Source organism: Myotis yumanensis, unplaced genomic scaffold (genome assembly GCF_028538775.1).
Source record: "Myotis yumanensis isolate MYYU_CA2020_CCGP unplaced genomic scaffold, mMyoYum1.0.hap1 SCAF_3, whole genome shotgun sequence".
NCBI lineage: Eukaryota > Metazoa > Chordata > Mammalia > Chiroptera > Vespertilionidae > Myotis > Myotis yumanensis.
In genome coordinates, this window is record NW_027223754.1 from 22,793,925 (window position 1) to 22,819,054 (window position 25,130).

Below are 25,130 nucleotides of genomic sequence, written 5' to 3' on the forward strand. Positions count from 1 at the left end.
CTAAGACTGACTGGGCAGCTTCCCTCAGTGATGCTGAGAAAATATTCAGAGATGGGAGAGGCGGCCCTCTTACTTATCCCCAGGCTAAAGCTAGACTTCCTTCTCCACCAAGGGTTCAAAAGTTGAGTCCTTGCCCAGAAACCTTCCACACCTCAGACAGCAGAGATCTCACACTGGCCTGGGTTGAAAAGGAGAAAGCCATCTTTGGTATGCAAACATCCTAAGAAATAAAACCTGGGCTCCTGGAGAAAAGAGAACAGCCGAGGCCAGGTCCAATTCACAGGGAACACCCATATGTGGACATCCACCGAGCTTATCCTCAGGGCAGATCGAAGTTTTATAACTCTGGAGCTCCTGAACCTAGCCAATGCACTGTACGCTGCTGTCACTCAGCACATTAAACTTGTTTATGATTTACAGGTTATCCTGTATATCAGTCCAGACAATGGCCTCTGTTCATGGGGTTTAAATAAGAACTCACAAAAAGATCCAGTGATTTCCATAAAAATGTGCTTTCCATAAAAAACTGCCTGATAAGATTCATAAAAATTGGAATAAGGAAAACAATGATAAACTGGCTCAGACTTGTAACTCCAGTTTTACTTCCAGAGGATACTATAGATTTCTGCAGCCCAGGAAAGGGAGTGGGGAGGTAGAGGTTAGGAAAAGAATGGGAAATGTCAGAATATATTTATAGCCCAAGACATATGCCCAATACAAACAATGCTCCGTGCCTCCAGAAATGAACACGTACAGTGCAGAATAAAACTGGTTCCTGCTGGCAACGGGATCGTAGGAAGCCGCCACTGGCTTGTAGCATGGGAGCTGACATATGCTCCATGTGCCCTGATCCTGAGCCCAGCAAACACAATCCCGTGGACACTTTGCTCAAGTCCTGTGGGTAACATGGCTTTGCTACTCACTTGAACTGGATTCCAGGAGTTTTGGAAAGGGTGGGGAGGCAGGAGTATCAGCGGCTCAAGCTCGCTCCCCTTTATCCAAGCAGATGTTTCATTTTCATTTCACGAGGGTTAGGAAGAAAGGAACAAGGATTAGTCCTAATTTATTGCCACTGTCGAAAGCCAGCGCTCAGAAGTAAGTGGATTATGGAAAGAAAACAAATGGAGAGAAGAGAAAGCAATGGATGAACTGCATTCAATAATATTTATTAAGTTGATTTAAAAATGTAAAGAAGGGATCCATTCTAATGGTTCACCTTCTATGAACCCTGGAGTCCCCCCCCCCCCCATCCCCCAGACCCTGAAGAAGTCCTTCTGACACTGTTGTGAGGTAGATCGGAGCTATTCTGTGTCTAAAGTGAGGGAGGCTGGTGCTTAGAGAGCCCTGGTGAGGAAGCCAGGGACAAAAATCCCAAACCTTGACCTTTTTTAGCTTCCTGCTCTCAGCCTGGGCTGCCAAGCCTAGAGGACACTGAGTGGTTCATCAGGTGGGGGGGGGGGGGGGAGGAAATAGAATGAGGGGTACTCTCTCTGCCCTAAGCACATGCACACAAGTGAGCAAGGTGCCCTGCCAAAGCCAGCCCCACCACTCCAAGGGCAGCTGGGCACAGGCAGTCCGACTCTCTAGCTGCTGAGGTATTGGTGACGTTCAGGAATGGGATTTAAAAATCTTCTCTCAGAAAGAGAGAGGATGGCAAAACGCCCGCTTGGTAAGGATTCTCCTCCCAGTCCGTCCCCACCTCCCCATCCGTGGCCCAGTCATCAGGTTCTGGAGGGCAGAGTTTTCCAGCTGGGAAACTCCACGGGGCTCGTTCTAAACAGAGGCCAGAGCTTTCCAAAGGTTCTGGATCAATGATCAACGGAGCTCTTGTTTCTTGTCCTTCAAGGCCTAAGAAATTCCCCAGGAAGCCCTGGAAAAAATGAAGACAGCAAATCTTGGGGTGGGTGGGGCACAGGGTGGGGACAGGGGACCCAGGCGGTCAGGGACCCTGAAAACCCCTAATTATACAAAAGCTTCGGCCCCACGCAGCCACAAGCCTACGGGACTCCAGCCCAGCCCTGTCTCTACCAGCTGGAAGATCTCGCACTGCGGCTTCCTCACTCCCCTCAGACCCTTCATGCCCTCAGTGCATTCTCACCTTCGTGGCTATCAACCCTTCAAAGAAACCAGAACTGGGGCAAAGGACTTGGGGGGAGGGCCTCCAATGGTCTCTGCAAGCCAAAGCCAGCCCGAGTGGTGACAAGAAATCCGGGCGGCCGTGGAACGGGGCTAGAAACCCAAAACTTGAGCTGACCTTGCGGGCTGGAGGCCTGGGGGCCCAGCAGCACTTCCCTGGCGCACACGTGGGGCGCTGGCGTGAAGAACAACCCCGCGGCCCCCCTTCGTTTCAATCCTACGCTCGGGTGGATCGGATGCGGGAAAAGAGTGGACTTCGGCTTTCATTTTGGTTCCCTAATCCATGTCTTCCCTTCCGTCCACGCAGAGTCCCTCCCCAGCCCCACCTTCTCCTCTCGAGCCCCAAACTCAAAACATGGACCAGAGGAGACACCGAGTGTTTCCCGATCCCGAGCTGTCAGCCCCTTGGCCGCGTTACCTACTCGTTGAGCGGAGGGCACTGCCGGGACTCGGAAGGGCGGGCCGGGGCCGCAGGGGTCCAGGAAGGGGCTCCGGCAGCGTGGCGCTCCTCCCGCGGGCCGCGGCGCAGCAAGCGGCGGAAGACGCAGCGAAAGTCGGGGCTGCGGCAGTAGATGAGCGGGTTGAAGGCAGAGTTGGCATAGCCCAGCCAGTTAAGGGCCAGGAAAGCCTGGTCGGGAACCAGGGAGGGGCCCCCAAGGGCGCGCACCACGTTGGCCACAAAGAAGGGCAACCAGCAAAGAGTGAAGGTACCCATGATGAGACCCAAGGTGCGCAGGGCCCGGTGTTCCGGGAGAGGCAGGAGGCGCGCCGGCCGGCGGCTGCCGGAGGGCCCCGCTGCGGGCGGAGCGCACGGCCCCGCCTGGGCTGGGGCCCGACAGCGCCGTGCCGCCGACGGGGACTCCTCTGGCGGGAAGCGTCCCAGCTCCCGACGCAGCAAGTGCAGCTGGCGCGTCGCCACGACGAAAACTCGCGCGTAGACGAAGAGCATCACCAGCAACGGAAGGTAGAAGGAGACGGAGGAGGAGAGCAGCGTGTAGGTCATGTTGGCGGCGAAGGCGCAGCAGCGCGGGTTGGAGTGGCAACGCTGCGCCTCGGCGTCGGCCCCCACGCGCCACCATTTGCTCATGATGGGCGCAAAGGACACCGCCGCGGACACGACCCACACGAACACCACGGCGGCGCGGGCGCGGCGTTTGGTGACCAGCGCGCTGTAGCGCAGCGGGTTGGTCACGGCCAGGTATCTGTCCACCGCCAGGGCGCACAGGGTTTCGATGCTGGCGGTCACGCACAGCACGTCCACCGAGGTCCACAGCTCGCAACCAGTGGCGCCCAGGGGCCAGTGGCCGGTCAGCGCCAAGGTGGCCGCCGGCGGTACTACCAGGAGTCCCACGACCAGGTCGGCTGCGGCCAGAGAAGTCACGAACACGTTGGTCATGGTCTGGAGCCTCGGCGTCCGGGCGATGGCCACGATGACCAACAGGTTGCCTCCCACGGTGGCCAGCACCGCCAGCGCCAACAGCGCCCCCGCCAACGCCGCTGCCCACGGCACCCCTGACAGCCCACTCGTGTTGGCAGAATTGGGCGCCAGGGTGGGGGCATCTGGCCACGAGGCCAGAGAGCTGTTCGCGTCAGGCCGCGGAGCCATTCCCACGTCGCGCGTGGGGCGGGAGGGAAAGAGGTAAGGGGGCTCCCAGCTCACGCGACTCAGGGGAGGGGGCAGTGGGGCGTGGGAGAGATCTCCTTGGCCTGGGCCATCTTCCTTGGTTGACTGGGAGAGAAAGCTCAGCCCCCCCACACACCCCCACACTTGGTGCCACCGCTGGGGGGTGGGGGGGAGTGGCGGCTCTTAAAGGGGCAGCGGCCAATAGAATTAACATTCGGCGTCGGGAGGGGACTTGGAGGGTAGGGAGGGAAACGAGGTGGAAGCCCGACTTTTCCTTTAGCCAAATCCGGAGCACGGAGGCCCTGACTTCTCTGCCAAGATGTGCCCACTCCTGCCACGACCAGTTCCACACTCAGCACATCACTGGTCAGCACTGGTTTCCTGGCCTCCCCGCTCACTGTGGCAGAGGAAAAGGTAACCCTTTCCGTCCACAGTAGCCCCTCGGCTCCTCGGGAGCCCTCCTCTAAGATATTGTAAGTTAAGTAATAGAGGGCAGCCAGCATCCTCGCTTCTCCCAGGAGGCCATTTCAGTGAGATTTGCCCCCTTTCCCTTCTATTTCCCTTATTCTCCCTGTCTCTCCCGTTTTCTGTTCTGGCTCCCTCACCTCCCACCCCCTCAGCTACCGGAGAAATTTGCCATTTTTCAGGAGTCTTTATCATTGCCCACTCATTTGAATTTCAATTTGGCCTCCGTAGCCTGGGATGCTGAGAGTTTCGATTTCTCCAATTTCCCCATTACACATTGCCCTTCCCACTTTGAAATTTTCTAGACGGGCCCTTTTTTCTTAAAATTCTGTTGAAAAGACATGTTAAAAGTGAATGAATGGGTTTGAGGTTGAGGCTGATCCACATCACCCCCTACTATCCACAAATCTTCCATCACCACGCTCCCGATGGGAAAGTGTTCACGCTACTTCCTTGAAGATTTATTCATGAACTTTTTTTATTTTTTTATTTATTGATTTCAGAGAGGAAGAGAGAAGGAGAGACAGATAGAAATATCAATGATGACAGAGAATCATTGACCGGCTGCCTTCTGCACGACCCCTACTGGGGATGGAGCCTACATCCTGGGCATGTGCCCTTGGCATGAATCAAACCTGGGACCCTTTAGTTCACAGGCCGACGCTCTATCCACTGAGCTAACCGACTAGGGCTATTCATGAACTTTTAATTAAAAACTACAAGAGGTTGAATTGAGGAATTCACGCGTTGCATCTCCAAGTGTGTGGAACCGGAGGCCTGGTATTGTAATGCAGCTCCAAGTCTCTTCATACATCTTATCAGAGGTTCCCTTCACCTGGGGAAGCCCAAAGCCTACTTCCCTTCCCCTACCCTCACGCAGACTTAGAGCTGGTTCTGCCAGCCAAGCTATTCCAATCTCCAAGCCAGTTCCTCTGAATTTGGGTGTGGGGAGATGAGACTGGAAAATAAGCTCCTGGATTCAAGTTCAAGGGCAGGAAGATATGATACCTTAATGAAGTCCTATCAGAACCTGATCCTTGAGCTGTCTTGCTTCCTCCCCTGAAACAATGAGACAAAAAGGGGAAAAATATCATGGAAAATGCCTCCAGGGCCATGCCCTAGCATGTCTCTTTTGAACCGCTCTATATTTCAAAAGAACACTGTATAGTCACTGGTTTAAGCAATCCCTCTGGGAGGCTGAGCCAGGGGTTGGGAGGTTGAAAGACTGGAGGGGAAGTGAGGACCTAAAATTATCCTTGAGGAAAAAGAACCAGTTTCATCTCCCAGGGACCCAGCAGCTCACCCATGAGCAGGGTTTGTCAGTGGCTCCCAAGCAAATGCCTTCCATGCCCATGCAGTACTCCAAGCAGACCTTGGGATCCATGGAAATGCCTAGCGAGTGGAGGTAAAGAGACCCATCCCCATCCCCTGCCCCAGGTCATGCCCCACTTGGCCTGAGTCTTGGCTGTGACGTCCTGCTGGTCATCAAGGCGGTCACTCCCAAGTGGGTTTTGCAACACCCCAGAGTGTTGCCAGTTATTTCAAAGGGGTGTCATGAGATTCTTAAAGAGTAATCTCTAAAACAAATACATGCCATTCAGCAATTTTTTTCCAGGACAATAGAATTGGCTGGGGAAGGGAAAGAGGGTGCCAGCAAGTCAAGCAGCTTTAAAGGATGTCATTGCTTTAGGGGGTGACCTTGTTATTCTGAAGAAGTGTGTACAAATATTTACATTTAAAACACACACACAAGTTTTCCCTAACCACATGAGTGTGCCTGAGTTAGGGGAATGGTTAGGCAGTTCACCATAGGAGACCATGAGAAGAGGAATTTCAGGCCTCTGTTAGTGGAGGCCCTTAGGAGCCAGCAGGGCAATGCTGAAGTACCCGGCAGCCCACTTCCTCCTCTTCTGTGTGTGGAGGTGGGGGTTGTGGCGGGGAAGGGGGCGGGGCGCGAGCATTTCTTCTGAATTCTCAGTCTAGTCTTTCCCCAGGTTATGCTGCTAACAGGGTGGAAGGTTCCTCCTTTTGCTACTTTGGTCTGTTTTCTAATTTAATCTTTTGAGTAGGTAATTGTTCTTTCTTTTCTACACTAATAATAGTAAAACATACCCACTGTTTTGCACCTTGCTTATTTTAACTTAACACTCTTTATCTGTGACCCTTTCATACCAAAACCAAAAAAAAGCTTCTGGTGGACATCTGGTTTACTCCCGATCTTTACTAATAGATGGTTCACATGTCATTTCACATGTGTGTGAACTAAATTTGTAGACTAAATTCCTAGAAACAGAATCACTATATTATAAGGCACCTACTTTTGCAAATTTAAGAAATATTGCCAAATTACCCTTCCCAGGCAAAATACCTATTTACACTCTTTTTTTTAAGCTATATTTTATTGATTTTTTACAGAGAGGAAGGGAGAGGAATAGAGAGATAGAAACATCAATGAGAGAGAGAACATTGATCAACTGCCTCCTGCACACCCCCTACTGGGGATGTTCCCGCAACTAAGGTACATGCCCTTGACTGGAATCGAACCTGGGACCCTTCAGTCTGCAGGCCAACGCTCTATCCACTGAGCCAAACCGGTCAGGGCTATTTACACTCTTGCTATCATTTTTGATGGCCAGCCTGGGTTTGGAAACAAGTGACCTGCTGCTTTAGAAAGTCGTCCTAATGACTGGCCCCAGGGATACGCTACTGCCTGGTCTGTAGAGGTCATCCAACTCTGGACAGAAGCATGTGTTCCCCAGAGGGAGCTTTACCCTGGCCATGAGCCCCCTAATAACCTTTGTTCTGTGCCCTTGGAAGCAGACAGTGAGGGCCTCTGAATCTACTGAGTTCAGGTCTCCAGGCTGCTCTTTATGTGTTGGGGGCTCCAAAGATGCAAGTTGGGGGCAGTTGTGAGTGGTCCGCAGAACCAGCAGCCGCCTGATGGGCAGAAGTTCCAAGAGCAGGGAAGTTGTAGCTTGCGGTTGGTCCTATGCCCCTCACCATGGACTGCATGGATGTGTGCACATCTGTGTGTGTTATGTAACAGGGTAGGAAGAAACTCAGGGGACTGCAGCCTTGTACATGACATGTGTTAGTGGTGTTACAATCTATAATTCGTAACCTTCCCCCTCTGGCTTTAAAGTTCTTACAAATGAGCAAAAACTAGGTGGAAGTACCTCCACACCCCTTTACCCTGTCCGTTTTCTTCATATCCCACTGTGGAGTTTTTGTTCTAGTCTCTGAATAACTATCAAAATCCTTGACTATTGGAGTAGCTGCTCCTCAGGGGCTGGGAAAGGTCTACCTGAAGACAGAGACAAGACTTTCTTGGGGTTCAGTAAGGCATCCTCTCCCTCAGAGTTAGGGGAAAGATGAAACCAGTGGGAGAGGGAGAGAGCTGGAGAGGGTGCCCACCAACCCGCAGATCAGCTTTTCCCATTGCCTTCCCGAGTCACCCAGGAATGTTGCTGTGGCTGGTTCTTTGCAGGCTTTTTCTTTGGGAAAAGGAGGCAGCTTTGATCCATAGGCTCTCCCTCCACTCTTCCCTGGGAAGGAGAGCTCAGGCACCCGGGAGCCTGTCGGGCTCACAAAGAGACTGGTTGTCCTAATGAACACGCTCTGGCCCCTTCTTTCCCATCCGCCCACATCTTCTCCCTAGGAAGCAGGTGCTGAGGAAAGGATGGCTGGCGCTTGGAAGGAAAGAGAGCAGAGCAATGAGGATGGTTTCTCCTCCAACAGGGAAACCAATGCCTTGCATGACTAGACCCTTACAATTAAGACAGGAATGAGGAGGTTTCATGGCCAGAAAGAGGAAGGAAGCCAAGCCCCACAAACCCTTTTGGACGGTTAGAAATCCACCAGGAAATAAGGGGGCAGTCAAGGTCCAGATGCCAGTGATGGGGAGAAAGGAAAAGTTTCCTATTTTGAAGAAGTCATGGATGGATGGGGCAAATGCTACTTTTTTTTTTTTTTTTTTTTTTTTTTTGCTTTTTTAACTTCAAGAGAAGACCAAAAATTTGCTTTTAGTCAGGAGAGCACTGTCATCCCCTTTCATGATAAATGGGAAACAGGAGGAGAAGGAGACATCCTCGGGCCTGCCATTCAGCCCGAGGCACCACGCTCCGGTGGCCCTTGCTGGTGGGTTGCCAGCCTCTCGGTCACCACTGGCCATACTTTCTCCTGTGCCAGGCCCCACATGAGGCCTGCTGATGGAGAGGGCACTAGGACCCAGCCCCTGTCCCCAGGGTAAGGGACTGCCAGCCACATAGAGGAAATTGGGTTTCGCTTTGTTCCCCCAAAGAACTCCTGCCAGTGCCAAGGCAGGCAGCTTTGGTCATAGATGCTGGGTGGGGTAGCTTTATCCAATGATGGAGATGGGAAAAGAAGCAAAGAAGGACATCTCTTGGGGACACCAAGGTGACTTTTTTTAAAATTTTTATTATTGAAAGTATTACATATGTCTCCTCCCCCCTCCCCCATTGACTCCTTTTAGCCCCTCTGCCCCCCTCCTCCCCACCCCATCCCTCACCCTCCCACCCCCCGCCCCAGGCATTCACCACCCTGTTGTCTGTGTCCATGGGTCATGCATATATGCGTGCAAGCTCTTTGGTTGATCTCTAAGGTGACAGCTTTGAGGAGAGTCCCCCATGACCAGACAGGAGCTTTCCCACTACTAGTAAAATAGTTGCAATTTAACCCTCTGTCTTCCCAATCCTGGGTCGCCCATCCTGCCTCTCTCTCATGCTTGATCTTGTCCCCAGCAGTCCTGGGCTCCCGTGAAAATGTTGCTTCACAGATGCTCTGCAATATATTGGTGGCAGCAGGATGCTGGGATGATCCTGGCTCTTTCTCAAATCGTGTTGTTAAGATTTAGTTTAGTGATCACAAAGCAGACAGGGTGATGAAGCTGGGAAGAGAAGCCAATTCTCTGGAGCCTTCAACCCAAAGATGTTCTCCTCTGGCCTTAACTGGCAGCCTGTTCTTCCTTCTCTGCTGGAGAGGGATTTGGGAGTGTAGGGTAGTGAGGTGGAGATGCAGGGAGGGCTGGAGAGGGAAATCAAGTCATTAACATTAACCTCCTCTGCTTCCTGGAGGAGATGAAAGGGTTAATCCAGTAATGAAGGAGGGTGTAGAAGAATGGGTGAAGGAAGGGTAGACTTTTGAGCTGTGACAAGTCAGGGTGTGGCTGGGTTCCCCCAGAGCAGGAAGGATGGCTTTGATTATAGGGGCACAGTTTATCTGCAAAAGCCCAAAGTAAGGAGGTCCTGAAAAGGGTGGGGAGCAGGGAGGCAAGGAGGAAAAGAATGTAAACAGTGTTGGGAATGTCAGCTCTCTCCTGGGAAGGAGAGGGAGTGGAAGGCAGCCCTGAATTTCTAAAAAGCTCTTCTTTTAATAAGAAAATAAATAAATAAAAATAACAAGGTCTTCTCTTTTGGGCATCTAGATCCCATTCAGATATTCCACAGGATGCCATGGACACTCAAGGCCAAAGGCTCCTGTGGCTCCCAGGCCCTATCAGGACCACAGAGTACCAAGAAGAAATGGCATCATGAAGGCAGAGTCCTGTCTGGTGGGGGGGAGGGGGGACGAAGGGAAGGGGGGCAGGGGCGGGGGTAGCATAAGCCTCCTCCATGCCTTCATCCCCATCTCAAGAAGCAGAAGGCTCAGTGGATAGAGTGCCAACCCGAGGGTCAAGGGCACATACCTCTTTGCAGGCTTGATCCCCGGCTTGGGTTTGTGTGCAGGAGGCAACCAGTTGATGTGTCTCACTCACATCAATGTTTCTCTCTCTCTCTCTCTCTCTCTCTGTCTCTCCCCCTTCCACTCTTTCTAAAAATCAATGGAAGCCCTAGCTGGTTTGGCTCAGTGGCTAAAGCGTTGGCCTGCAAAGTGAAGGGTCCCAAGTGCAATTCCAGTCAAGGGCACATGCCTGAGTTGTGGGCTCGATCCTCAGTTGGGGGCATGCGGGAGGCAGCCGATCCTTGATTCTCTCTCATCATTGACATTTCTAACTCTCCCTCCCTCTCCCTTCCTCTCTAAAATCAATAAAAAATATATTTAATAAATAAATAAAAATCAATGGAAAAATATCCTTGGGTGAGAATTAACAACAACAAAAAGGAGAAGGAGCTGCTAATGAACCAATTGGAATCTGTTTCATGTGGTCAAGTTTAGGGTCTTAGGCACCAGCTAAGAGCCGCTTTGGATGGCCATACTTGTACACACTCGAAGCTGAGACACACTGATGTACACACCCAGCAAGGCAGAAACTCAGACGGGAGCACTCTCACATATAGTCACACACACAGATGGGCATAAATGTAACAGCCACACAACACATAAATGGGCTGATAAGAACACCCCACCATCAATCACACAGACTCAGAGATGCATCCATGCAAATCAACAAACTCAGAACTCAGATGTACCCCTCTCCCCCTAAGAGAGTCATCACATTCATATGCATAGACATGTATACCCAGCCCAAGACCACCCACTCAGAGATGCAAGCCCACACCCCGCACCAAAGCCCAGTGAGTGCCCCATTTGGGCACGCTCCATGTGTTGAGCTGGAAATGAAACGCTAAACCGCCTGGCTGCAAAAAGCATGGAGCGGAACCAGGTCAGAGGCCGGCACTGTTGGCTGCATCTCTCACCACTCATCTCTCAGTGGTGGTGCTAATGGCACAGAACTTCAGGTCCTGAGTCCGTCGTGGGAAAGTCCTTTTAAAGCATGAAAGGCAGAGCAGCCTAAATTAAACACAGCCCCAGCCCCGTTTGCTCAGAGGGAATAAGTCACTGGCCAGTGAGTTCTCCATGTTCACTGTCACTTATCCCAGGGAAACTCCTCTAGCAAGTCCTTTTTTTGGAAGAAGACGGCTGAGAAAGAATGCCTGCCCTATTGCATCAATTACTCACTCATCAGTCAGCACTCATTGCACACAATCATGTGCACGGCATCGGGCCAGGTGCTGGGCGATAGCAAGAGTCATCGGGCATGATTGCTACCTTCAAACAGATTCCACTCTAGAAGGCAAGACTTCAACACAGTAAAATCACGGCCAGCCCTAGCCAGTTTGCCTCAGTGGACAAAGCATCGGCCTGCGGACCGAAGGGTCCCGGGTTCCATTCTGGCCAAGGGCACGTACCTCCCTTGCAGGCTCCTCCCTGGCCCAGGCCCTGGTCAGGGCCCATGCAGGAGGCAACCAATCGATGTGTTTCTCTCACATCGATATTTCTTTCCCTCTCTCTTCTACTCTCTCTAAAAACCAATGGAAAAATATCCTCAGGTGAGGATTAAAAAAGAAAAGAAAAACCACCGCCAGATGACAAGGACAGAGGAGGGAAGTGAGCATCCGTGACAGACGGGTCCTGAAGAAGAAGAAATCACTTCCAACTGAGGTCAAAGTTGAGTGTTAACCAGTGATCAGGACTTGGAAAGGCATAGAAGAGAAAAAAATGGCCTCCCAGATGGTAGGATTGGCATACACAAAAGTGTAGGGATGCCAGATTGGTGCCGCTCCTTTAAGCTGCCTGGCCTGCCTTGTTTAACATGCCAGGCACCTCGGAACAGGAGCCACTTGCACTTACCCACCATTCGTAGCCTCAGTCCTGGATGCTTTACCTTCATTAATGCAAACTCACAGGCTTGATACTCATTATATTTGCCCCTCACTTCTCATTTGGACGTTGATAATACCTCCTCATTCGGAGGCTAGCTCTTCCACCACAGACTTCCTTGCACAACACCCTCTTTCCCCACTTGACTTGCCCCTAGTCAGGATCCTCATCCACTATCACCTCCTCCAAGGGGAGCTTTCTCACCTGGTTCAACAGCCTAACTGGACTGTGTGGAGCATCTCTGGAGACATTGGAGGGGAGTTTTCCCTCCAACAGCTTCCAAGAGGCTGTAGAACACCAGAAAGAACAATGGATCGAGAAGTGTGGTTACAAAATAAACTCATAGACACCGACAATAGTGTGATGGTTGCCAGAGGGAAGAGGGGGTAGGAGTGAGAGAGGGCAAAGGGGGTCAAATACATGTAGTGAAGGAAGGAAACTTTGGATGGCGAGCACACAATGGAATATACAGATAATGTATTATAAAATTGTACCTGAAACTTACCTAATGTTATTAACCAGTTACTCCAATAAATTTAATTTTCTAAAAAAAAATGCTCTTGCCCTAGGCCAGCGGTTCTCAACCTGTGGGTCGCGACCCCTTTGGCGGTCAAATGACCCTTCCACAGGGGTCGCCTAAGACCATCCTGCATATCAGATATTTATATTACGATTCATAACAGTAGCAACATTACAGTTATGAAGTAGCAACGAAAATAATTTTATGGTTGGGTCACAACATGAGGAACTGTATTTAAAGGGCCAGAAGGTTGAGAACCACTGCCTTAGCTGGTTTGGGTCAGTGGATAGAGCATCAGCCTGCGGACTGAAGGGTCCCCCGTTCAATTCCAGTCTTGGGTACGTGACCGAGTTGAGGGCTCAATCACCAATGGGGGTCATGCAGGAGGCAGCCGATCAATGATTTTTTCTCATCATTGATGTTTCTATCTCTCTCTCTCTCTCCCTTCCTCTCTAAAATCAATAAAAAAATATATTTTAAAAAAGGATGTTTAAATCATTTTTTAAAAATGCTCTTAGGACCATTGTCAGGCATGCTGTTCTAAGGATGATGTAACATATGATTTAAGGGAGATAGAAAGATGTTTTCCTCCAAGAAAAAAAATTATCCTTGCCCTGGCCAGTGTTCTCAGTGGTTAGAGCACCAGTCCACACATCAAAGGGTCTGAGGTTCAATTCCTGGTCAAGGGCACATACCTGGGTTGCAGGTTCACGCCCCACCCCTGGTTGGGGTGCATATGAGAGGCAACCAATCGGTGTGTCTCTCACATCTATGTTTGTCTCTCTCTCTCTCTCTCTCTCTCACTCTCCTCCCCCTCCTTTCCACTCTCTCTCTGATAAGCAATGGAAAAAATGTCCTCGGGTGAGGATTACCAACAAAAAAAATTATCCTTAAAATTCCACAATTATACATTCATGGCTTTTCCTGAAATTTTTATTTCTTATTCAAATGAAAGGACCTCTGAAATGGAATGTCTCAGTCGATTACACCTTAGGATGGACGATTTTACAAGACCCTTTCCTCAGAAGAGTTTGCCCAAGGCAGACAGAGTGTGAGGACACTAGGTGCTCTTGGGAGAATAGGAGATATTTCCTTTTGCACAGCCGAAGTATGGGCAGTGTTTGGGGGCATGAGCCCTTCCATTAAGGAGATGGATGGTCCCTTTGAGAAGCTTGTCTGGGGTGATGTCCCATGATCAGTATCACCACTGAAGTGTGATGAATTGGACCAGAATTCTTGCATGAAACCTTAAAACAAAGGACATTTTTGGTAAAACGAGGGGGGGAGGGACTTTAGGTGTCTTGAAAGCTAGGCTGACCAGTCAGCACTGTGATTACATGCTGAATTAACATAATGGGCCTCTGGAGAGTCAGAGCTGTGAGGTGCTGTGAGAGGTCATCTCGCCCAGTGCTCTACTTTTGCAGATTGAAGCTTAAGAGCCAAGTGGTTTGCCTAAGATCTTAGCAATGTGCTGGTCTCCATGCTCTTGGCTATTGGATGTTTTTCCTTTCTATCAGACCGATCTTCAGAACCAGGAAGCTGGATATTGAAAATACATCTTTCACTCTGTCTTGGCATTTCTGAGTTCATTAAAACATGTTCTTTAAAACTTTAGCATCCCCCTATGAAATAATAGATGTGGCAATGATCATCAAAAGCTACGGAAACCATTAGGCGAAAGCTAAAAGAGAGTTTTATGATGAGTGGAGCAGGCTGACAACACCCAAACCGCACTGATCAATTTTAATATCACCAAAAGAGAGACAGCCGGACTCTACATGCCTCCCAAAGTAATGCAATGAAAGTGCTTGCACCTTGACTAAGAGAAAACAGAAGACTCAAATTACTAAAAGGAGAAATAAAAGAAAGGAAATAATTACCAACTTTACAGAGATAAAAAGGATTATACAGGGGTGGGCTATAAGGGGTCCATGGAGGAAAAAGAGGACGGACATAGGTAAAACTTTCAACAATAAAGATTTTTTTAAAGGAGTGTAAAAAAATAATATAAACTATTCTACACCAACCAAATGGATAATCTACATTACCTGGGCAAATCCCTAGAAATATAAATTTCTACCTAAACTGACTCAAAAAGAAATAGAAAATTGTAATAGATCTATAACAAGTAAAGAAATTAAATCAGTAATCAAAACCTCCCAACAAAGAAAAAACCCACATGGCTCCACTGGTGAATTCTACCAAACTTTAAAGAAGAATTCAGCCTGCCCTAGCCGGTTTGGCTCAGTGGGTAGAGTGTCGTCCTGCAGACTGAAGGTTACTGGGTTCGATTCCAGTCAAGGGCGCTTACCTCCATTGCAGGCTCATCCCGGCCCAGGCCCTAGTCAGGGCTCATGCAGGAGGCAACCAATCAATGTGTTTCTCTCACATCGATATTTCTCTCTGTCTTTCCCTCTCTCTTCCACTCTCTCTAAAAATCAATGGGAAAATATCCTCAGGTGAGGATTTTTTTAAAAAAAGAAAAAGAATAATTAATCCCAATTCTTTCCAAACTCTTTATAAAAAAAAAACTCATCCTATGAGGCCAGCATTACCCTGATATTAATGTCAGATAAAAATACTACAAGGAGCCAGAACTGGTTTGGCTCAGTGGATAGAGCATCGGCCTGCGGACTCAAGGGTCCTGGGTTCGATTCCAGTTAAGGGCATGTACCTTGGTTGCGGGCACATTCCCAGTGAGGGGCGTGCATGAGGCAGCTGATCAATGTTTCTCTCTCATTGATGTTTCTGGCTCTCTATCTCTCTTCCTTCCTCTCTGTAAAAAATCAATAAAATATATTTTTAAAAAAATACTACAAGGAAAGAAACTATAGATTAATGTCCCTTGTGACTATAGATGCAAAAAATCCTCAACAAAATAGTAGCAAACCGAATTCAGCAGCATATTAAAAGGATTATATAGCATGCCCAAGTGATATTTGTTCTAGGAATGCAACATATGAAATCAATGTAATATGTGATATTAATAGAATGAAGGGGAGAAACCACATGATCATCTCAACTGATGCAGAAAATATTTAACATTTGGCTGTTGAGTTGTTCTGGGCTTGACAAGAACAACCTTAAAAGAAACACACTAACCTGAGATATGAGGCTCCTGCCCCCAAGAACACCTGTTTGTCCACGTGGAACAGCATCTGAGGGATGGCAGGAAGCTCAAGCCCCAGGGGCTCACGGGCCCAGTCCCTCCCTCCTATCAGCTGGGATTCTCTGCACAGGTACGTCATTGATGGAAATTCAAGCAGCTCAGTGGCGACCAGCCAACCGTCTCCAAAGAGACTCCTAGTAACATGGAGCTGAACCCAGTAATGCAAATCCGCTCAAGGTGCGGCTCAGCTGAGTGGGTGTGCTTGGAGGATGCCAGCCTCTCACACCAGTGGGAGATGAGGAGCCAGCAGGTCATGGTAGAAAAGGTAAAGGGAGATTTCCATTTCAAATCTGCTTTGCGAACAGTGACGGATGGCCTTATCTTCTTGAAGGAAAAGGAAAGGGAATCAAGGCGCTGACGTCAGGAAATGTGCGCCCAAAAGGAACTCAAGGCTCATGGTGCCATGTTGGAAACCACTGGTGCCTGCAGGGAGCAGGGGAGATGGGATTGAGCACACAAGAGGATTTCTCCAGTTCTATACCTTCCTGAAGAGCAGGCAGAGGTATGAAGACCAAATGCTCGTCTCCTTCCTTGCTGAGGTCCAATCCCAGCGGGTCCAGGGGTCCCCAAAGGTGTGGACGGAGTCGGCGAAGAAGGAATGACACGAAGACAGTCTTCAGTTGATCAGCAGCCTAGTCAGGACCTATAGCCAGGATTTCCAGCCAAAGTTCTGGTCGGAGTTCTGGTTAGGAACTGATCAGGATCTGATGTTTATTGTCTTGTTACATCCATATTTATACCGGCCGATTTTAATCCTGTCAATTTCTATTACAAAGGTTAGGGCGTTTCTTATCTCCATTCCAGGGAGTAAAGATTATGTAGCTTAACTACCCGCCTGGCACTTAATTAAGGGGTTGTATTCCCTCCCTAACCTCAGGGAAAGATCCCCACCTGGGGAAACAACCTTTCTCGGAGAGGTGACCTTGGTTAAAACACATGGCGCTAAAGAGAGCAAACATATTAAGAACAATATGCTATATATGCCAGGTCCCTTGAAACATATGCTGTGCAGATGTTTCTTTCCTGCAGCGACTGTGTCAAGCAGCAAGGATGGACCAGCTCCCGGCAAATTCCCCCTTTTTTATTTTTTAAATGATAGCACATGCAAATCAGTGGCCACCTCTCAGATTGGGCTGTTTAAGACTTGGAAGAAGACTGGCAAGCAATGACAACAAGCATAGCTATAAACATAGTGGATGAAGCGCACAAGGAGCCCCGTTCCTTAGGAGGTTGCCGGCCTCTTCAGTCAAGAGATTTCAGCTGTCCTCAAGTTGTTGGTTTGATTGTCTTTGTTGGTCTGGCTAGCGGGTGGCATCACTGGCGACGGGCTTCCCGACGTGTCAGCGAGTTGAAGGGCTGCATCAAAGGGTCCATCAGGGCCGTGCTTGATGGTGGTGTCGATGTCCAAGGAGGAGTAAGCTGTGTGCTCTGGGTCAGCTGTTATGGAGGATGGAGGGTAGTAGAGAGAAAAAGAAAAGAAAGCAAAAGAACTACAAGGCATGGAAGCGTTCAGAAAAAAGAGGAAGAAGAAAGGGAAGAAGGCAGCATCCTGCTCCAGCCCTTTCTTTCAGCTGCCCCTTTCCCTGTGGTCCAAGGTAGAAATGGGAAACAAGTCCTGTTGCAGTGAAAGGGAAGCTGCTGTCAGCCAGGTCTCTTATCTAGGTACTGATCTCAGCTGGACCAAGTCTCTTTCTGTTTCCGATCTGAGCTGGGCCAAGTCTCTGTTCGTTATCTGGGTCCCTATCTGGGCTGGACATGGGAAGCGAGAAGCAGCCATGGGGGAAGGAGACCTTCCTCAGAAGGGGCGAGTGTTCAAGCCCCTGCACCATTGGGGGGGTGAGGATCTGTGCCCCACCTCTGTTGAACCCCAAGTTCTCTCCTACTGGCCCCTCTGTGACTGTGCCTGTCTTAGGTTGTTCCTCCCTGAGGAATCTTACCCGTCTTTGACTAACCAGCCATGCTCCGGGGCCAAGCAGGGTGATGTGAGGTTCAGTTCTGTCTCCTTGGTAGTCTATGTCCCTCTGGCCTCCATGCCCAGCAACTGCCTTTGGATCCCCTCGCCTGCTGGCGGGGTCCCGGCATTGATCACATAACTTGGGGAACCCAGGTTTCTTCTCCAGAGAGGGCCCAGCTCACGCCATTGGGCTAGAGACAGATCCATGGTACCAGCCACCATGAGGCTTCAACCTCAGCATGAACAGAGAGCTCAGGCAATAGCTATAGTCAATTGGATTGTAAGAAGAGGGTCCCTCTTGACACGAGGGCAAGAGGGGCCAATATAGGACAAAGGAGAGTCCCGGGACAGGGCTTTCTCAGCCCAGGATGTCAGGCTCTTGGCACAAGACAACTCCACGTATGAGGCATATACCAAACACTCCCAGTCACGGCAGAAAAGGGAGGTGCCCTTCCTGGAACAGTAGGGTAGGGAGATTCTAGAAAAGGCTGTGTTCAGGAGAGAAGGAGAAAGGCTAAAAAACCAGCAAACAAGTAGTTAGATTTTTTTTAAAAAAAAAAAGGAAAAAGGAAAGAAGATGTGGGGCCAAGCTGGGACATATGGAGGCACATGTGATCCTCCTAATGGACAGATTGTTCCAGCTCAGGGCTGCACATCTGCTGCAGACGGGCAATGGTCAGGTGTGCTAGGGTGAGGTGGAAACGGAGGGCGGTGAGACATAAGGTCGGACTAGACGGTCTGGAATCCACACAGGTGAGTCTGCGTCCTGTGGAAATATACAAGCATATCCTCTCCCCCGGGTTAAAAGTACATCAGGTCCCTTCCAGGCTCCTGTAAGCAAGTCTCTCCATTTGACGAGGACTTTAGGTTTAGTTAGATCAGGGTTCCAATGCCTGTACATCGGGGAATTTCCCTCAGAATCTACATTTAGTATATTAATTACAAATAGAGTATGTTGTAGAACATGATGAGGAGAGGAATATTTAAACTCATTTTCTTGTAATTTTTTAATTTGTGTTTTTAAAGTTTGGTGAGCCCTTTCTACTATTGCTTGGCCTTGAGGATTGTAAGGTATTCCTGTAGTATGTGCGATGCCGAATGTAGAGCATAAGTTTTTAAAAGCTCTAGAGGTATAGGCAGGCCCATTGTCTGTTTTAAGTGCCCTTGGTATTCCTAGGTAGGAAAAACATTGGAATAAATGTTGACTTACATCTTTAAAGGCTTCTCCTGTACGTGCAGAAGCAAGGATAACATGAGAAAAGGTATCAATACAAACATGCACATAGCAAAGTTTGCCAAAAGATGGGACATGAGTAATATCCATCTGCCATAAATCACAGGGTCTAAGTCCTCTTGGATTAACTCCAGTAGCAGGGCTAGGAAAATGAGTAGGACAATGGCCGCAGTCACGCACAATACTTCGAGCAGCTTCTCTAGATATGCGATAATATAGACGGAGAGCAGAAGCATTTTGATGATGAATGGCATGAGACCGCCGGGCTTCTTCTAGAGCTGTACAAACTATTGGGCGAGTTAGTAGATCCGCCTGATAATTCCCTTCGCTTAAGGGTCCTGGTAGACAGGAATGAGCTCTAATATGTCCAATATAGAAAGCCTTTTCTCGTTTATGAATGTAAGTTTGTAGCTGAGTTAACAAAGAGAAAATGGCTGTTCTTCCTTGTGGGAGAGAGGCGGTCTCAATATGAGGAAATAATTTAACTATGTATTGAGAGTCAGTGTACAAGTTAAAGGGAACCTGTTGCAATTGTTCAAAGGCATAAATGACTGCCAAAAGCTCTGTTCTCTGGGCTGACGTCTCTAGGGTTTGTTGAACATGGGTTATTGAGTCAATGATTGTTACTGCCCTACCATTAGACGAGCCATCTGTGAATACTAAGGAGGCAGGAGGTGATAATGGCTCTTTTGAACATTTAATAGGAAATATAAACGGATGTAGGGAGAGAAATTGCAAATAAAAAAGGGGGAATTTGCCGGGAGCCGGTCCATCCTTGCTGTTTCAAGGGACCTGGCATATATGGCACACTGTTCTTAATATGTTTGCTCACCTTCTTGGCGCTATGTGTTTTAACCAAGGTCACCTCTCCAAGAAAGGTTGTTTCCCCAGGTGGGGATTTTTCCCTGAGGTTAGGGAGGGGATACAACCCCTTAATTAAGTGCCAGGCGGGTAGTTAAGCTACATAATCTTTACTCCCTGGAATGGAGATAAGAAACGCCCTAACCTTTGTAATAGAAATTGACAGGATTAAAATCGGCTGGTATAAATACGGATGTAACAAGACAATAATCATCAGATCCACATCAGATCCTCATCAGATCCTAACCAGAACCTAGCCAGAGAACATGGCAAAGGATCCTGGACAGAACCTGGCTACAGAACTTCACTGGAGAACCTAGACAGAACATGGCAAAAGAACCTGGATAGAACCTGGCTAAAGAACCTGGTGACTGAACCTGGCTGGAGAACCTGGAGAACCTAGCTGGAGAACCTAGCGAGAGAACATGGCACCAGAACTTGGTTGGAGATCCTGACCAGAACTTGGTTGGAGTTCCTAACCAGAACTTCGCTGGAGATCCTGACCAGAACTTCGCTATGCTGATCAACTGAACGCTGACCCCATGCCATTCCTTCTTCGCCGACTCCATCCACACCTTTGGGGACCCCTGGACCTGCTGGGGCAGGACCCCAGCACTTCCTGAGCAAGGACCCGTCTGCCTGCCTCAGTGAGTACCATGGCAGATTGGGGAACTGCATTCTGTGAAATGGTAGGACCGGACTCTGCCCTGAACAGCTCCAAGGCTGTTGGTTCCCAGCGTCTCCTTTTGGCACTGCTCTGCCTGTCACAGAATTGCTGGTACACTTCTGCACTCTTACACAATACAAAGTGAAACTTCATTGACTCTTTTCATGTGGAACTAAAAAAGGGGGGGCTTCATTGACAGAGTGAGAAAGAACAGAAATGATTAGGGATTCCTCTCTAGGAGCTCTCGGGTTCACAGACACAGATTTTATTGTCCTTGCTCCTTGGCAGCTAATGCTGAAACAGAATCTTCCAAGCTGGCTGCCCTGGACCGAGTTTTCTAGACCAGAGGCTGGCAAACTACGGCCCACGGGCCAATTCTGGCCCACCATCCATTTCTGTATGGCTTGAGAACTAAGAATAGCTTTTACATTTTTTTAAGTGTTAAAAAAAAAAAGAGAAAAGACTTACAGTGGACAATAATGTATGGTACGCTTAAAATTTGGTAAGAGGATAGATTTCATGATAATAATAACTTCACAATAATAATAATTTTTAAAAGAACAGTCAAGACGCCGAGACCGGTTTGGCTCAGTGGATAGAGCGTCGGCCTGCGGACTGAAGGGTCCCGGGTTCGATTCCGGTCAAGGGCATGTACCTGGGTTGCGGGCACATCCCCAGTGGGAGATGTGCGGGAGGCAGCTGGTCGATGTTTCTCTCTCATCAATGTTTCTGACTCCCTGTCTCTCTCCCTTCCTCTCTGTAAAAAATCAATAAAATATATTTAAAAAAAATAAAAATAAAAATAAAAGAACAGTCAAGAAAAGGATGGTTAGTATTTCGCGACACCTGAAAATCACCTGAAATTCAAATTTAAGTGTCGCTACATAATGTTTGATTGGAAGACAGCCATGCTCAGACTTAGGGCTGCTTTCACACCACAGCGGTAGAGGCAAAGGCAGGGCTTGCTCCCAAACATCCTTGTGAGGCTTGGAGGTTCCCAAGACTGATCTGAACCCATGAGACTAACCTGCTAATTCAACCAGGGTTGTTTACAGAATGTTAACTCTTTTACAACTACATTGGTGTTTACATGCCAAAGTCATTGTAGAACAGGAGGGGACCTGTTTGGGGTTGACTATCCCTGCCAGGGAAATGTAGGTTAATTGGCGGGTGGGGGGTGGGGGGGCTCTTAAAAGTCCCTGGGTTCTGTGTAACAAGTCAAATTTGTGCACGTTTCTTAGGGCCATTGCAACCAAGACCCTCCCCAACCTCCCTCTCCACCCCAAAGGCCCAGGTCTAAATAGTCTTTCTCAGTGGTTCTCAACCTTCTGGCCCTTTAAATACAGTTCCTCATGTTGTGACCCAACCATAAAATTATTTTCGTTGCTACTTCATAACTGTCATGTTGCTACTGTTATGAATCGTAATGTAAATATCTGATATACAGGATGGTCTTAGGCGACCCCTGTGGAAGGGTCGTTCGACCGCCAAAGGGATCTCGACCCACAGGTTGAGAACCGCTGGTCTATCTGGAGTCTTTGAGGCTGCCAGCGGTGCCCCTCCTCTTTCCTTTGCTACGGGGAGCAGACAAAAATGAGTCCAACATTAGGAATGCAGCAAGCAGATGGACAGTTGCTGCGTTTTGGGTTGTTTCCAACCTCTCTTTCCTGTCTGCACCCTTCCCCTCATTTCTCCCAGTGTCCCAAGTACATTTTTTAAAAAGAGAGGGCAAAACACAGAAACTTCCCTCCTGACAGCCCCACTGCCTGTCCCCACTACTTCCCAGTGGGGCAGGTCTTCTCCAGGAACCATCCCTCCTCTCTGTTCTCTCAGCTCCCCTAGGGTGAAGGAGGAGGCCTGAGAGTGGAAAGGGAGTGGGAAATCAAGGTCTGAGCTGCCCACCCCACTTCTGGAGCCCTGTGTAAGGGCTGTGAGAAGCTGGTAAGCTGAAGGGTGGAAGGGAAGCCACCTTCAATACCAGCAGCTGTTCAGACGTTGGTGGGGAGTCTTCCCTAGGTGCCTGTGGCTAAGCTGCTCAACCTATGGGGGCTGTGGAGGTAGCGTGGAGGCACAGACCAGGGACCTTGTAGGGCAACAGGGAGCGAGAGCTGTGGGAGACACAGGCAGAGGGAAGACCTGTGCAGAAGTGGCCCACTCAGCCCCAGGCCATACCAAGCTGGACCATATCCACCCAGGTCTTGCTTGAGCAATTAGGCATCACTTAGGGTTCATTTCTAACTTGTGCTTCTTTGCTTGGTTTGGCTTACCTTACTTTCCACTCACACCCACCCCCAGATTAGAAAGCAATTCCAATGCCATGATGCCATTTAAGGCCAAAGGCAGTCCCAGTAGCCAGGAAGGCATTCCAGATGGTGTGGCGGGAGTAAGGAATTCCTGGGCTTACAGGGAGCAGGGAGAGTATGCAGACACCATCTGTGATCGCCGGGGAAATATAATAGGACCCATGGAATGGAGGACCGCATACAACCCAGGGTAGGAGGTTGTCTTTTTAGCCGCTCTAGGGTCTGGGGTCCTCTCCATAGACTGCAGGAAGGAAGTCCCTCCAATGTCATCCTGCTATGACCTCTTCCACCTCCCAATTTGAAAATGAAGTGCTGCCTCTCTACAAATGCCTCCAGCCTGGAAACCAAAGAGTCACTGGCGCCTGCCTTTCATTCCAATAGCTGTTCCCTTTTCTCCTGGCCCCCACCCAAGCCCTCCACCCCTTAATGAGCCACTGAATACAAGAGGAAATGCCAGCAGGACTGGAGGCCTGGTCACCTCACGGGCTCCAAAGCAGAGCTTGGCTGGGGGAAGGAGGGCTAACTTATGTCATCGCTATTCAAGGGCCTGGGCTCTTCCTGCCCAGCTCTGGGTATTGGGCTCAGCAGCTGGTCCTGGGAAGAGATGAAGCTTCAGGGTTCTTGAACTGGATCTTGAGATGCTGATGCCTTCTGGAGACAAGATGGCGGTGGAAACCAAGAGGCCCTGAGAAAAGTAGGACAAAGACAGAGACTTGAGTTGGGGTGGTGAGCACACAATACAGTGTACAGGTGATGTGTTATAGAATGGTGCACCTGAAACCTATATAATTTTGTTAACCAGTGTTACCCCAATAAATTCAATAAAAAGGAAAAAAAAAGAGTAGGACAAAGAATATTCATCTGATCTGTCTGCAAAACAACCAAATACCCACTGGCTACACCTTCCTGGGCCTCGTGAGATACGCATAAAAGTAGAAGACACAATAATGCCCTCACTAAGCCCCATGTTATTGTAGATTATTGAATACATGCCTTAAAAGTAGGAATACAACCCAGCTGGTGTGGCTCAGTGGTTGAGCATAGACCTATGTATGACCCAGGATGTCATGTTTCGATTCCCAGATCAGGGCACATGCCTGGGTTGCAGGCTTGATCCCAGTGTGGGGCATGCAAGAGGCAGCTGATCAATAATTCTCTCTCATCATTGATGTTTCTATCTCTCTCTCCCCCTCTCCCTTCCTCTCTGAAATCAATAAAAAAATTTATATTTTTAAAAAGAATCGTGGGATGATTTTATATTTCCCCCAAGACATATTGTGAATATTCTTTAAGTTATTTTGTCAAATAAATTCTTAGAGGACAAGAGGTTCCTATAGCATGCAGGACTGGGCTAATGGGAATGGGTCCCCTGACCCTACAAACACATAAATGTGGGTAAACCATATCACTATAGATAGATGATAGATAGATAGATAGATAGATAGATAGATAGATAGGTAGATAGATAGACAGATACAGATACATATACATATACATAGTTAAAAATAAAGGGAAGGGGGAGGGAAATCATCATGTTTTAGAACCAAAGAGGGAACTCACAGGCAGAGAGCTGTCACATGAGCCTGATGTGGCAGTCAGGGAGGGGGTGGGAACTGGGCCCGGGTGCCGGCTGAAACTGAGACCCTTGTGTAAAGCTGCCCAAAATGGACTCAAAAAAACCTTCCCAGTAGAACAGAGAAAGAGAAAGCAACATTTCTGTGTCTCAGAACTCAAGATGGGGGTTGAGGGGGCAGCAGCGGGAAACTCTCCTATAAGAAATTACCAAATCAAGTTTATGCTGTGTGGATCTAAATTTCTACTACCTGCCGCATGATAATGAAAATTCTAGACCAAGAAATTAACATAAAAGTTCATCTAGGCTCTGTTCTACCCTGGGGCTCCAGCAAAAGCAAATGCAAAATGGCTTTACTTCTAAAACACTGACACTGAAAATAGAAGAATCCTAGCTGGAAATGAGGACAATAAAAACTAGAAACCACAAAAACAAAAATGAACCACCTGAAGAATGCCGAGTAAACACATGGAATTGGACAATTGGCATCCCAAGTATTAGAAATGACAGAATAATCTGAAAGACACTACAAAACCAAGCATGTTGAAAGTTACTAAAGAGATAACAAAATAGAGCAGTGGTTCTCAACCTTCCTAATGCCGTGACCCTTTAATACAGTTCCTCATGTTGTGGTGACCCCCAACCATAAAATTATTTTTGTTGCTACTTCATAACTGTAATTTTGCTACTGTTATGAATCGTAATGTAAATATCTGATATGCAGGATGTATTTTCATTGTTACAAATTGAACATAATTAAAGCATAGTGATTAATCACAAAAACAATATGTAATTATATATGTGTTTTCCGATGGTCTTAGGCGACCCCTGTGAAAGGGTCGTTCAACCCCAAAGGGGTCGCGACCCACAGGTTGAGAACCGCTGAAATAGAGCCTGGAGTGGAAAAAATGGGAAATTTTCAGTCCTGCCTCTCAACTTAATTTTGAAACAGACTCTAAGCCTCTTCTTTCTCCTATTAAAGTGAGAGTTCACAGAAGGCAAAC

At 48.5% G+C, this 25,130-nt stretch overlaps 1 protein-coding gene across 1 annotated transcript; it reads right to left on the reverse strand.

The window, feature by feature from the left end:
• Positions 1–3,815, reverse strand: ADRB3 (adrenoceptor beta 3). Its single transcript, XM_070408392.1, has 2 exons — positions 2,559–3,815; positions 1–1,870 (listed from the first exon to the last, which is right to left on the reverse strand). The coding sequence occupies exons 1-2, from the start codon at positions 3,740–3,742 to the stop codon at positions 1,849–1,851; spliced, it is 1,206 nt and encodes a 401-aa protein (XP_070264493.1). The 5' UTR covers positions 3,743–3,815; the 3' UTR covers positions 1–1,848.
• Between the last annotated feature and the right edge of the window lie 21,315 nt (positions 3,816–25,130).

Excerpts from the sequence above, each read along its gene's own strand:
- ADRB3 (XM_070408392.1), bottom strand. The coding sequence starts at position 3,742 with ATGGCTCCGCGGCCTGACGCGAACAGCTCTCTGGCCTCGTGGCCAGAT. Across the intron at positions 1,871-2,558 it reads CAGTGCCCTCCGCTCAACGA|GGCTTCCTGGGGAATTTCTT; the intron begins GTAGGTAACGCG and ends CATTTTTTCCAG.